Source organism: Gavia stellata, chromosome 21, assembly GCF_030936135.1.
Source record: "Gavia stellata isolate bGavSte3 chromosome 21, bGavSte3.hap2, whole genome shotgun sequence".
NCBI lineage: Eukaryota > Metazoa > Chordata > Aves > Gaviiformes > Gaviidae > Gavia > Gavia stellata.
This window is the reverse complement of record NC_082614.1, coordinates 15073584-15085278: the sequence shown is the minus strand read 5'-3', so window position 1 is coordinate 15085278 and position 11695 is coordinate 15073584. Positions and strand designations below refer to the sequence as shown.

The window sequence follows — 11695 nt, the reverse complement described above, 5'->3', positions numbered from 1 at the left end:
TGAACTTCAGTCTCAAGACTCTCCTGTCCCACAGTGTTTCACCTGTGGCTGCCAGCGGTGTAAAATACCTTTCCTGTCGCTCTAGTCTCAAAACAGAGTGATCAGCTGAGCTACGTGAGAGTATCCCAAACGTTTCTGTACGGGAGCGTGAGTCCTTCCTGGGCCGGGGGCTACTAGCGATGACACGCAGGCAACCACGTAATTTCACACGGTGGTATTTCGGGTTCATTTGTCTACTCAGAATCTGAAATGGCGGCTCTCCCTCCTGCGGCATGAAGTGTTCAGGAAAAATGTGTGGGGAGACATGGAATGAAGATCTACTGGGGTGTTTCTATGGAATTAGCATTGGAGGCCCTATCCATGCCATCATTAAGAAGAGAAAGCATCAGGCACGAGATATTTGAACACTACCTTTATTTTGCACACATATTAAATTGTGACCCTTCAGAAAATAAGCCAAATTAGACTGCAAATAAAATTACACCTCTAATGATTTCTCTTTGTTTTCTAAGAGGCCATGTCAGACCACAGGACAGCTGCTCCTACAGGCTCTAAGATCAGAAGAATCAACTTTATTGCAACCTATACAATGATTTGCTACACCCCTGCTAATCCAGCGTAGCTCTTCTGAGATCGGATGAGTGGGTTTGGATTTACAGGAGTGCAAATGGGAGAAGAATATGGTCCTTAGTATCTCGTATTTGGAACAAGTGAAATCGAGAGGATGCTATTTCAGTGCATGGCTTCTACTGAAGTGGTAGCACAGACCATTAGGTTTAGCGTTAATCAATGGTAAATTTTCTCCAGCTATTGTTTTCGTCTTTCTATCCTTTTCTTGATCATACCCCTTTGAATGTGGCTGCAATATATCAGGTGAGCTGCCAGATAAAGCGGGAAACCCTTTTGACAGACAGACTGGACATGACAGGGGCTCCTAATTTTCCTATGTCTACCTTTATTTTTCAAGCACGCTGCAGAGGTGCCTCGGCTACCAGACAACAGCAGGCTCTTGAACGCATGCCCACACCCCACTGCCTTCTGAGGACGGACGCTGGGCTGCCCTGACCTGTGCCATAACTCCGCAGCAGCCCACAGCGTTTCCTGTCACCTCTGCTGCGGTGGCAGCCGGGCAGGGCTGGCCTAACTCACCGTGTTCTGCAGTTGAGCGACAAGCAGAAAGCACAAATGACCACGGCTATCGGAAGGTGTTTTATACTTTGCAAGGATGTGAGGAGCACCAGTGTTAGGCCAAAATCGCAGCCAGAGGAACTTCAGCACCTGCTCTCGTTGGTGCCTCCGACAGCAAGTCCTTGACTTGGCCTCGAGTGCCACAGGCATGAGAATTCCCATGCAATGTCACTTTGCCAGCACTGCAGGTGTCACAGCAGAGGCAAACACAACCCTCCCGCACCTTTACAAAAGGAAGAGAGGAAGGGAAGGGGGTGGCAGCAGCGGCCGAGAAATTCTGGCCCTCGCGGTGAGAGTAACCATTGCTGCTTTTGTAAAATGAGCAGATGCACTCCGCAAAGCTCGTCAGAGCTTTCTGGCTGCTCAGGGTGTGTAAGCTGGAGAAGTACACAACGGTCACATAGCGTTCAGTGGAAAATGAGGTCGCTGGAAAGTCTCCCAGGGCCACAGCCGTGCTGGCACGGTAACCTCCATAGCACTGCTGAAAATGAGACCCGTCTCATATATGCCCACGGGGCAGCAGATCTCACGTGCACGGACCATCTCCGGCAGCACTGAGCGCTCATCGTTTCCTACAAAGCCTTCACAAATTTCTCTTTTCCTTGGTGAAACCGAAGCGGCGTGTCAGGAGATGGGTCCTTCGACACGGAGCAGCTCTGGTGCCAGGCTGCAGCCAGGAAATGAGCACTTTCCATGGGACTGTTTTAAATCCAGGTGCCCGGGAGGTAAAACGAGCCCCGCTGCACTGCAGCATCTCTCGTTCACTAGGTGCAGCCGCCTGGCACATCACAAACCAGGTTGCTGAGCTATTTCTGGCACGTGGAGTCAGAGGGAGAGAGAAGCTGCATCACGGATGAGTAAGAAACAGTTGGCGTATCTGCGGAGGAGAGCGAGCCAGGCACTGTGTGCCGGGCTGGGGACATCCGCTAGCCTTTGGATTTGAGGCTAATGCTTCTTGACCATTCAGGACCTTGTCTGTGCTGGTTTTTTAGAGCAGGAAAGACAAGTGGCATAGAAGAATCGGCCAAACTGTATTTTAAGCACAGTGCACTGGGTCCCTAGCAGCTGCACTGAACACCCCCAAAAAGCCATACCCTCCCGGGAGCTGTCCCCAACTCCTTCGGGAGGCACAACCCACCCCGAGTCAGCTCCTCTCCCAGAGCTGCTGCTCCAGCCATGTCTCACGGCTGGAGGAAATGAGAAACCGAAGGGCCCGTGGGAGTTTTAGGGACGAGAACAGCTATTTTGTGTATGCTCTTTGCTATATATAGAGTCTGGCAAGTACACAGGGATGGAACATGTTGCTTTTGTTGCTAAAAACATCATTTGGAAAGCCCATTTTAGGCAACTGCTGCTGTCTATTGCCAGATACACTAACCAGGTGCTGTAGACCCGTGCTTTGTCCTGGCATGAACGTAAGAAAAGCTATTGTAACTGAAGCACGTGCTTTTCGAGCTGTTGTTACTTCCCTGGGAGCTTCAGAGCTTCTTCCTACTAAGGAGCTTTTGCCTCCTGGGGGAAGCTTGCAAATCTAATTACGTGCTGGGTGTCGGAGCGGTCAGTGAAGACCTCAGGTGGCACCGGCTCAGTTTCAGATCCTGTCCCATCGCGCAGATGAACTGCAGGACTGTCAAGATTTCAGCTGAACCCTGCCTGCCCTTTGCAGGCTGATCCCCGGGACAGAAGTGCACTTTGCCACGGGTGATTAGTCCATATTTTATAGCACTTCCTTTAGGTAGGTTGTGCAAGGCCGGGGTGGAGGGAACTCAGCCGTCTGGCAAACGGCAGCGACAGAACTGGCAGCAACCTGAAAACAAGACACTATGAACCGGTGTTGGAGCTGGCGGCAGGGTTGAACAGCCCACGTGTATCACTGTGTTATTGCATCTTTCTGCTGTGATTTCTAAGCTACTGGTGCCACAATAATCCCAGGCGAGCGGGCAACTCACAAGCGGGGCTGCGGCGGGCTGGCCAGCTTCTTCTCCTGGAGGATGCTCCCAAAGAGTCTGGCTGCTGCCATGGCACAGCCCCAGTGGATGGTGATCCCGAACCCGCCGTGGCCATAGTTGTGTATCACCTGGGGAGAAGAGAAGGGATCAGTGCTGGGAAAGCTGCGCTGGAGCCCTCTGGCGCTAAGGGCAGCAAGGAGCCATGACAGCGGCTGGGAATGTCCTCAGTGTCTTTGGATTGACCCTTTGATCTGGGAGCTCCCCGTGCACAGCTCAGAGACCCACTGCTCTTTCCCTCCCTCCAAAGGCTGCTGGAGAGTCAGGAGAAACTCGGCGTGGTTCAGCGGAGCCCCGGAGCATCCTCTGCACCCGCTGCTCCAGCCACCCCGAAATGCAGCAGCGGGGCTCGCAGCCGTGGTCCTCACGGCACATGTTACATCCTACCTAGTGTTGGTTCCTGCCAAGGTAAATCACTTTGCTTCAGCGGGAGCCCTGACTCATGGCTGGGATCAATAGCTACACCTCTCCTGTGCCAGGGCAGCGCAGATATGGTGTGCTGATAAAGGAACAGAGCGATCCGCAAACGAATTCAAACGCAGCGTTGCTTTGAACTGTGCTCTGGGCTTTGCCTAAATACACCATTTTCTTTCCAAGACTCTCCAGCTAAAAATCAAATATATTTTCATTACATTTAATTACATTTTGCAGTCACCATCCCCTTTGGAGCTTTAATCTCTTCTTCCGAGCTGTGCAGAGACATACGCACGCAGTCGAATCAAGGATTCGCTCTGCGGGTCTGCTGATGAGCGTTCAGGCCACAGAGCTAAGGAGTGACGTGGTCCTACGTGAAAGGGTGCTGTGCTGAGGGTCCAAGAACAGATGGCACACTGAAACTCCTGCCATCCACAGCCTCCTTTCTCTTAAAAGATGTATTAGCAGTGCAAGGAGATGTAAAGAGCCGTTGCCCTGGGGAAGTTTTACACTAGACACCCAGCTTTACCTACACAGAGGCGGCTGAATTTTTCAGAGCCCCACGGCAGGTACAGCCCCACCAACGCCCCTCTGTGCCTTCACCATCTTTCATTTCGTGCTGCTGCTGAGCTTCAAACTGGAAGAAATCTCGAGAAGTCCAATCTTTTGCACCAACAACCTGGTGTCAGTGCCGGAGGCCACGAGCAGTTTATTAAAAACTGCGTATAGGGTTTTATTAAAGGGAGACACGAAGTTCACATGCACAAGGGTTGTACATTTACAGGCTCCCAGCAAAAAAACACTCTACTTTAAATGCTGACACCGAAACACGGTTCGCATGTGCCTCGTGTGGTTCTGGGAGCAGCAGAGCCCATGCCAGAGTTTTTCTCCCATATGGGCTTTTTGGTGTCTATTAAGAACTAAGCTCCAGCTGCAGGTTTTCCTTTGGCAGGAGCTCTCCCTGCCCACTCTCTCCATAAAATCCATCAGAACTTAACGTCTTTGACACTTATCTCTGACACTGGGCTGAAATTGGCTCAAAGATTCACCCGTTATTAGAGCGGAGAGGGGGTGAGGCCCGATGACCGCGGGGGCAGCGCAGCTGCGGGCTGACGAGCGCCAGCGTTAGCTGGATGCTGGTGCTGCACTGCCAAGGTGACGTTGACCCACGCACAATTAGCGCGGTGGTTAATGGCGCTCGGCATGCGGGAGCTGCGCACGGTACCTCTGCCTGGAAATGCCCGTGGCGGACGGTCTCCCGCTCCAAGCGAACCCAGGGGCGCGCTGGTCTCAAGCCGCTCCACTCCTCTACGATCTTTGCTTTCTGAAAGCAAAAGCACGTCAGCGCCTGCACAGCATTTCTCTGAATTACAGCAGCCGAATGTCACCCCAAGAACCGCACTAAGCGATCCGTGAGAGGAGGGTTCTCCCAGTGCGTGGGGACAGAGGCTCCCCCATCCCCGCGGCTGCACCGGCCCCTGTGATGCTGCAAGGGGCGACCGGGCAGAACAATTTTGGACCACAGCCCACATGTCGCCAGCCTGCAGCAGAGCTGGCGAGGCAAACCACTGTGCCAAAGCCTCGCGCTGCCTTTCCTGCCAACCCAGGGCACAACAGCAGCATCACGAGTCGATACCAACCGGCCTCACCATGCGCCAGCCTTTCTCTAATGAAGCAGCACCGAAAGGCGGGGAGGGGGGACACATCACGACCAAAGGGCTGGGACCTCCCAAAGCTTTTGTTCTTATTTTTTACCACCTATATCAGTAATTCCTTTTTCCTACAAGCCTTATCTCAAAAGTAATGCCAGATCCTGACCCTGCCTGTCGATCAGCTAGATGTACGGAGCCTGAGATGTGCGTGATGAACGCTGCCAGGCACGCACAAACACCGAGCTGTGCCACCCCGCCGTGTTTTACACTCTCGCCCAGTGCTGCGTGCTGCTGTGGGGTGCACGCAAAAAGCCCGGGGTTACTCTACGTGCACACTTCACCCATCACTGGTGTGTTTCTTGGTGCGGCGGCTGACGCTGCATAGGCAACGGTCGCTCTGCCGCTCTCCGGGCCTGCTGAAGGCAGGCGCCGCGTGTCACTCATAAAGATTCAGATTTTGCAGTTTGTCCTCAGCATCCTTCCCCGGCGGCCTCAGCTGCACCCGAGCACGCGGGCTCTCCATGCCCCCTCCCTCCCCACCTCCCGGCGGTGGGCGTTGGGTCGGGGTCACCCACCTGGAGAGCAGGGAGCAGCTTGCAGCAGTTCTCCCAGATGGTTTTGTGATCCCGGGCGCTGTTTTCTTCGTTCCAGTTGCCACGCTGATAGATCCCTCCCAAGACCGTGAACTCACTCCTGCAGCAAAAGCCAAAGGAGGTAAATGGTGGTGAGCGTCCCCGGCCGTCCCTTGCTGGGCCATCACGCGGAGGGACTCTGCGTGTGCGTGATTTATGGATCCTGCTACGCCCTGAGCCTGCAACATATTCCTACCGGAGAAACTCTCACGCCAAGCAGGCAAGAGAGCGGTGCCTGCATGTCTGCTCATGAGCAAGTCACTCATTCATCAAATACAATCGGCACCGCAAAGGCCCTTGCCTGGGCAAACCAAACAGCTAATTTCACCTTCTATCAAACAGGTCTGCTCCTGCCAGGCTGGGGAAGAGAGTTGGAAGGAATGGGATGCCCGCAGCGGGGAACACAAAAAACCAGATTTCTGTCGCTGCCACCCCAAAACTCCTGCGGATTAACGCGGGACGAGAGACAGGTTAAGGCTGGGGGGAGCTGGGGGCGTCTGTACCTGCTGGACCCTTCTAAAACCTTGCGTGAGCCCTGGGAAGCACAAAGACAAGAGGGCTGAATGCCGGGGGTGTGCCGGAGGGGAGCCCCGGGGCCGAGCTCTCCAGCGTGGAAGCAGTGTCCTCCATGCCTGAGTGCTGGAGCCGGCTGCTTCCTTTGGGAGCCAGCCTGGTGCCCAGCTGTGACAGCTCAAGCTAAAATAAACACAGGGAGAGGAATTCACATGTAGCTGGGACTGTGATCAGAAATCGCTTGGAATACTTTGCTTGGGGGCTGTGAGCATGTAAAATTCCTATTTACATAACGGCTTCTTGCCTAATCCTGAAATATTAGCACAATAGGAAGCGTCAGAAATGCAGCATTCAAGTTACAGCTTAGAAAACCCACTCCATTGCCAAAGCAGGGTGGATGGCTGCTCTCAGGAGGAAACAGAGGCGGGATGAACAGCAGACATGTATTTATTTATCCTGCAGTTGAGCTCCCTGGGTACATGCCCATGCTGCCATCTCAAACAGATCCCAACTCCCCTAAAAAAGCCGCTGGTGGGAAGCAGGTGGAAAGTGCAAGATAAGTGCTGGAAGCTGGGCTCTGCCCGGGCACAGCCACTGCCGCCCGCTGAGCGCTGGAGCTGCTGCTTTCGGGGCCAGGATCTCATTTCAGCCCTCCTCACCCCTATGGGGACACAGAAATAAGGTTTTCCCCTGGGATTCCTCCTCGGTTCTTGCAGGGAGGTGGCAGGGAGCCCTGCGTGGGTGCTAAACCAAATGGGACACCCCCGGGAGACATCTCACTGACAGCCGCAGGCACAGCTCAGGGTAACAGTGCAGGGAAGGCTGAGCTTTTTAGGGTATGCTTTTATAAAAGCAAAAAGGATTCCTGCCACTGGTTTTAATGGGAGCATGAATCAGAAGTGTCTTTCCCCACAATGAGCTGCTGCACAGCAGCTTTGTCAACACCATTGATAAAAAAGGTGGGTACAAATGAGAAAACAAAAGATCTCCCCCAAAATATTTGCCCCACTGTCAGCGTTTGGCTCTTTTGAGGACCTGGCCAGGACTGGCCTTTTGCTTTGGCGGGATTTGCTCCTAGGGAAAGGACGGGTCCAGGGACATTGAAGCCCCGTGGTGCTGCCTGATCTGAGAGCCCAGGACCAGCCCGGACCCCCAACGCACCCGAGTGCCACGCCGGGGTCTGCGCCGGGAGCTCGCGCTCTCTGTGCCGACCACGGGAGCTCCCTCGCTTGCCTGCTCACGTCCTTCTGCTCTCCTCCCATGCAGCAAACAAAAGCATCATCAGGCCAGGTATGAACCCGGCCCTGGGCTGCTGCAACAGGGCTGCCGCAGGGCAGACGTCAGCAGGGAGCCGCGTCCCAGCCGGTGCTTTAGGAGCGCCGACAGCAGAGCATCGCTAATGCCAGCCGGACCCTGCCTCGCCCGCTGTCACCTACCCCGGTATGACGTACGGCGAGTTGTAGATACCAGATTTGATGTCGTGAGTGATGATGAAATGCTTCACCCACGGGGCCAGGACCTGGGAGACAAAGGGGAGAGGGTCAGGGAGAGCCGGAGAGCGGGGTCCCCGGCTCGGGGAGGCAGTGGGAGGGACGTGGGAGCTCGGCAAGCGTGGCCCCTGGGGTCTGGCCGTGGTGCCCTCCCTTCTGCTCAGGCTCTGTGCAAACCACGGCGCTGGCTTCCCTGCGCGGCCGCCATGGGAAGACAGGGAGATGGGAGAGCAGGTGGGCATGCGGAGGAGCTTCCTACCTGGCGTGAGTCTGTGTTTCCCCAAATAATCACCCTCTTCTCCCAAGGATTTTATGTCTTTTTATGATTAGCATTATGCCTCTGGCCTCCCCCCACCTTCAGCCGACCAAGAAACAGGCTGGAGACTCAGAGCATCCCCATGGCTGAACCAGGAACGGGATCCAGCTTTTCTGCCCTGGCCCCCCCACACACGAGGGTTTTACACAACCATCGTTTGGTGGGAATCAGGACCTGATCCCAGTGTGGGTCCAGCCCACAAGCCCGCGATCCGCCCCAGCGGGCACATATCATAAAGTCCCTAAGGAACGTCTCCTCTGGAAAAGAGAGGGGGGACACAAGCCCTGCACCCACCTCACCTTTATGACCTGTCCACGGCCGGGCTCTAGCTCCGGGTCGGGCTGCAGCTCCCCCGCACGCACCCCAGTGCAGTTTATTACAACATCCACGCCCTGGGCAAACATCTAACGAGAGACAGACGCGGCGCGGTGAGCAGCGCGCACACAGTGATGCTTCCGAGGGCGCTACCCACGGGGGGCACGAGATTCCTGCATCAAAGCCAAGTACTCGGTCCAACAGTCTGGTAATGAATAAACCATAAGGGCCGGATCCAGGGCATAGCTTCCCCGGCACAGCTCCCGCAGAGACCACATGTGTGCAGGCAAGGAGAACGTTTGCAGTTTAGGGGAAAGCCGTGCTGCCGACGCTTGGCTGCATCTTTGCTCAGCACCGGCCAAATGCGCTACCCCATCCCCTCTCAGCCACCTCTTGATGCCCAAGAGCCTTTATCTTTCCCGGTAGAATTTGTTTCCTAGATCTCGGCATAGTCTTGCTGCTGTCCCCTGGCCCATCACTCATGCCAAGGGACATCCCGGAGCAGCACGTGCCCGCTGGAGGCTGCTTCTCCATTTTGGGATGGGGCTGTGCCCGCTCTGCCCTGGCTCGACATCACCACTCACCTCCTGGAAAGATTCAACCTTCTTATGGAAAAACTTCACTCCTTTCTGTGTTAACCTGGGAAGAACGAGTTCATTTGTTACCAGCAAATTAAAAGCAAATGTACTGTTCAAATTAGCAACTGTAATTGATACCCGGAGTAGGTACGGCTTGTTACTGCTTGTAATAAACAGCCGTGGTCTTCCCGGTGGTTCCTGACGGTCTCCAGTCATTAGCTCATCTCCCTAACGGCCCAGAGCTACCGAGGGTGACAGCCCTGCTAAGCCCTGCGTCAGAGCCCAGGCTTTCTGCTGGGGACAGCGCTCCCGCTCCACGTTAGAAATGACAAGAACAAAACCAAGCCCCAAATACTCCCATAGCTAAAAGCCACAAAGTGCTCAAACGCCGCTCTAAGTATCCCATTACTTTAATTTTTATCATGCAAAAATACTTTCCTGGGCTAACTGTTAAAGTGGGGAGTCTGTTACCCCACTGGGGCAACGAGATGGAATTCCAGACCCTTTTCCCCGCTTCCCAGGGATGCATCCCTGCCTCCCCTCCTCTTCGGCTCAATCCCGCCGTGCCCTCGTCCCTGCGCTGCTGTGGGGCACGGGGTGAGGGTTGCTGAGAGCAGGGGGGGTGCTCAGGTCCCCTGTGGGTGCTGTCACGTGGAAGCCACCAGCACCAGCGTTTTCAAGCCGAGCAGGTCAGAGGTGCAGGAGGACACGGGGCGGCCGCCTAAAATCAGTGCCGCCTAAACTCAGCCACCAACTTGGCATGAGAGAAAGATCCGGGGCAACACCTGATGTGCAGGATGAAAATCCACACCTGCCTCCCACGTCCTGCCGGCCAGAGAAATCGGGGGGGCGGCAGCTCGTCCGCACCGGCACAGCCCCAGCCCCAGCGCCGCGGCGGCTCCGCACTCACCTGTTGGTGAGCCACGGCAGATAGCTCCTGCACTCCAGCATCAGCGCCGTGTTGAACCAGCCGTAGCTGAAACCAGACGAGGAGAGGAAGCCGTAAGGACCCACAGCAGCTTTACATGAGCAGCCGCCTCCTGCCCCGGCACTCCCGACGGCCGCTGCAGCTCCGGGACCCCAGTTCCCCCTTGCACAACAAGTGCATGATTTTTTCCCTCTCTTTACAGCATGAAACACCTTCTGCTGATTTTCCTCCCCTAGTTTGACAATATCTGGTGAAGTAAGAGAGGGGCTGAAATGGTTTATGTACTGGGCTGCTGCTTTTTTTATTTGTTTGAGGTGTTTCCTACTTATTTTAAGGGAAGCGGCTGTGACAAAGCACGGCCACTTCTGCACCCGCAGTTTCTTGTCCTCGCTGCCCTTCCACAGGGCGGTGCCTGGGACCACCCAGCCATGCCTGTCCTGCAGGGGCGAAGCACGTCAGTGACTCTCCGGAAAACAGACTGAAAAATACCTGTAACCAGGGAAGAGTTCAAGCTCTTTTGGCGTCAAGTTCCTGAATCCCAGGACAATGTTCTTCCAAGACGGGTCCTGCAGTAGGGAAAAAGGTCCGAACTCTTTAATGAACCCGAATCGCCGTGCCATTGTGGGACAGAAGCCGTGGGGGGGTCACAGCCCACCCCAAAGGAGCGCGGGCGAGCGTGCAGCTGCGGCACGCCGTGGCTGGCGAGGCTCTGCCGGCTCCCACCCCCGGAGGGCTCAGCCATTACTTCCTACCAATATTGCACTGGCGGCACAGAAAACACCGTGTCCCGGGCAAACTGTCACAAGACAAACTTGGAAGGATTGGGAAGCATTCAGAGCATTGTCTGGGAAGAAGTACAACCCTGCCCGCCCCCAGGCAGCCTCCGAGCTGGAGCCCTTCCCAGCCCTGGCTGTGACTATGTGCCTTACCGGCACCGGCTGCGTAAACAGGTTGTAGCCAGAAATTAGGAAAAGTCCCATTTCCTTCGCTGCCGGTGAGCCCAGGTGCCCGAGGAGGTAATCGAACGTCTCTTTATTCCAGAGCCTGCGATGAAAACAGGAGAGCGGTGGCTCTGCCAGCCCCATGGAGCTGTGCCCGGGCAGCTCAGCCCCTCGTGCACCGATGGGCATGGCGGGGGGGACACGGCACCAGCCGCCTCCTCCTCATCCTCACTTACGTCTCCTGCAGGTTGCCGTGGTCGCTCAGGTAGGGCTGCCACAAGCCGGCCGCCCCGTCGCTGGTGGTGTGGGGCGTGTAGCGGTCTGCGTAGACCTCCATCTCCAGGGAGGGCAGCAGGCTGTGGTACTGCTCGTGGATGCACAGGGCGGTGGAGAGGCCGATCACCCCGGCCCCGATGATGGCCACGCGCATGGCTCCGGCTCTCTGCAGGGGGGGAACTGCTTGAAGGGCAGCGCCGGGGCCGGGGGGCTGCTTGGAAAAGCCGGGGCTTCCCAGGAGGGAGGGCATCAGCTCCTGCAGGACCCGACCTGGCCTCGGCTCTGCTGCCGGGCTGCAGGGAAGGGGCTGAGCTGCTCTTGGTGCATTTGTGTGCATTTCTTGTAAAGCCTCCAAGTCCTCTTCAACACCTGCCTGCGCTGACCGGGCACTGACATCACGGATGGGGGGATGTAGTTTGCCATGGTGGCAGGGGAACGTTTCTCCA

General features: G+C 55.7%; 1 protein-coding gene across 1 annotated transcript; it reads right to left on the bottom strand.

The window, feature by feature from the left end:
- Nucleotides 1-3133: 3133 nt before the first annotated feature.
- Nucleotides 3134-11403, bottom strand: DAO (D-amino acid oxidase). Its single transcript, XM_059827826.1, has 10 exons — nt 11210-11403; nt 10962-11076; nt 10522-10598; nt 10015-10080; nt 9111-9165; nt 8511-8615; nt 7842-7924; nt 5836-5953; nt 4834-4932; nt 3134-3265 (listed from the first exon to the last, which is right to left on the bottom strand). The coding sequence occupies exons 1-10, from the start codon at nt 11401-11403 to the stop codon at nt 3134-3136; spliced, it is 1044 nt and encodes a 347-aa protein (XP_059683809.1).
- Nucleotides 11404-11695: the final 292 nt, after the last annotated feature.

Excerpts from the sequence above, each read along its gene's own strand:
- DAO (XM_059827826.1), bottom strand. The coding sequence starts at position 11,403 with ATGCGCGTGGCCATCATCGGGGCCGGGGTGATCGGCCTCTCCACCGCC. Across the intron at positions 11,077-11,209 it reads CACGGCAACCTGCAGGAGAC|GCTCTGGAATAAAGAGACGT; the intron begins GTAAGTGAGGAT and ends TTTTCATCGCAG. Across the intron at positions 3,266-4,833 it reads ACGGGCATTTCCAGGCAGAG|GTGATACACAACTATGGCCA; the intron begins GTACCGTGCGCA and ends TCTTCTCCCCAG.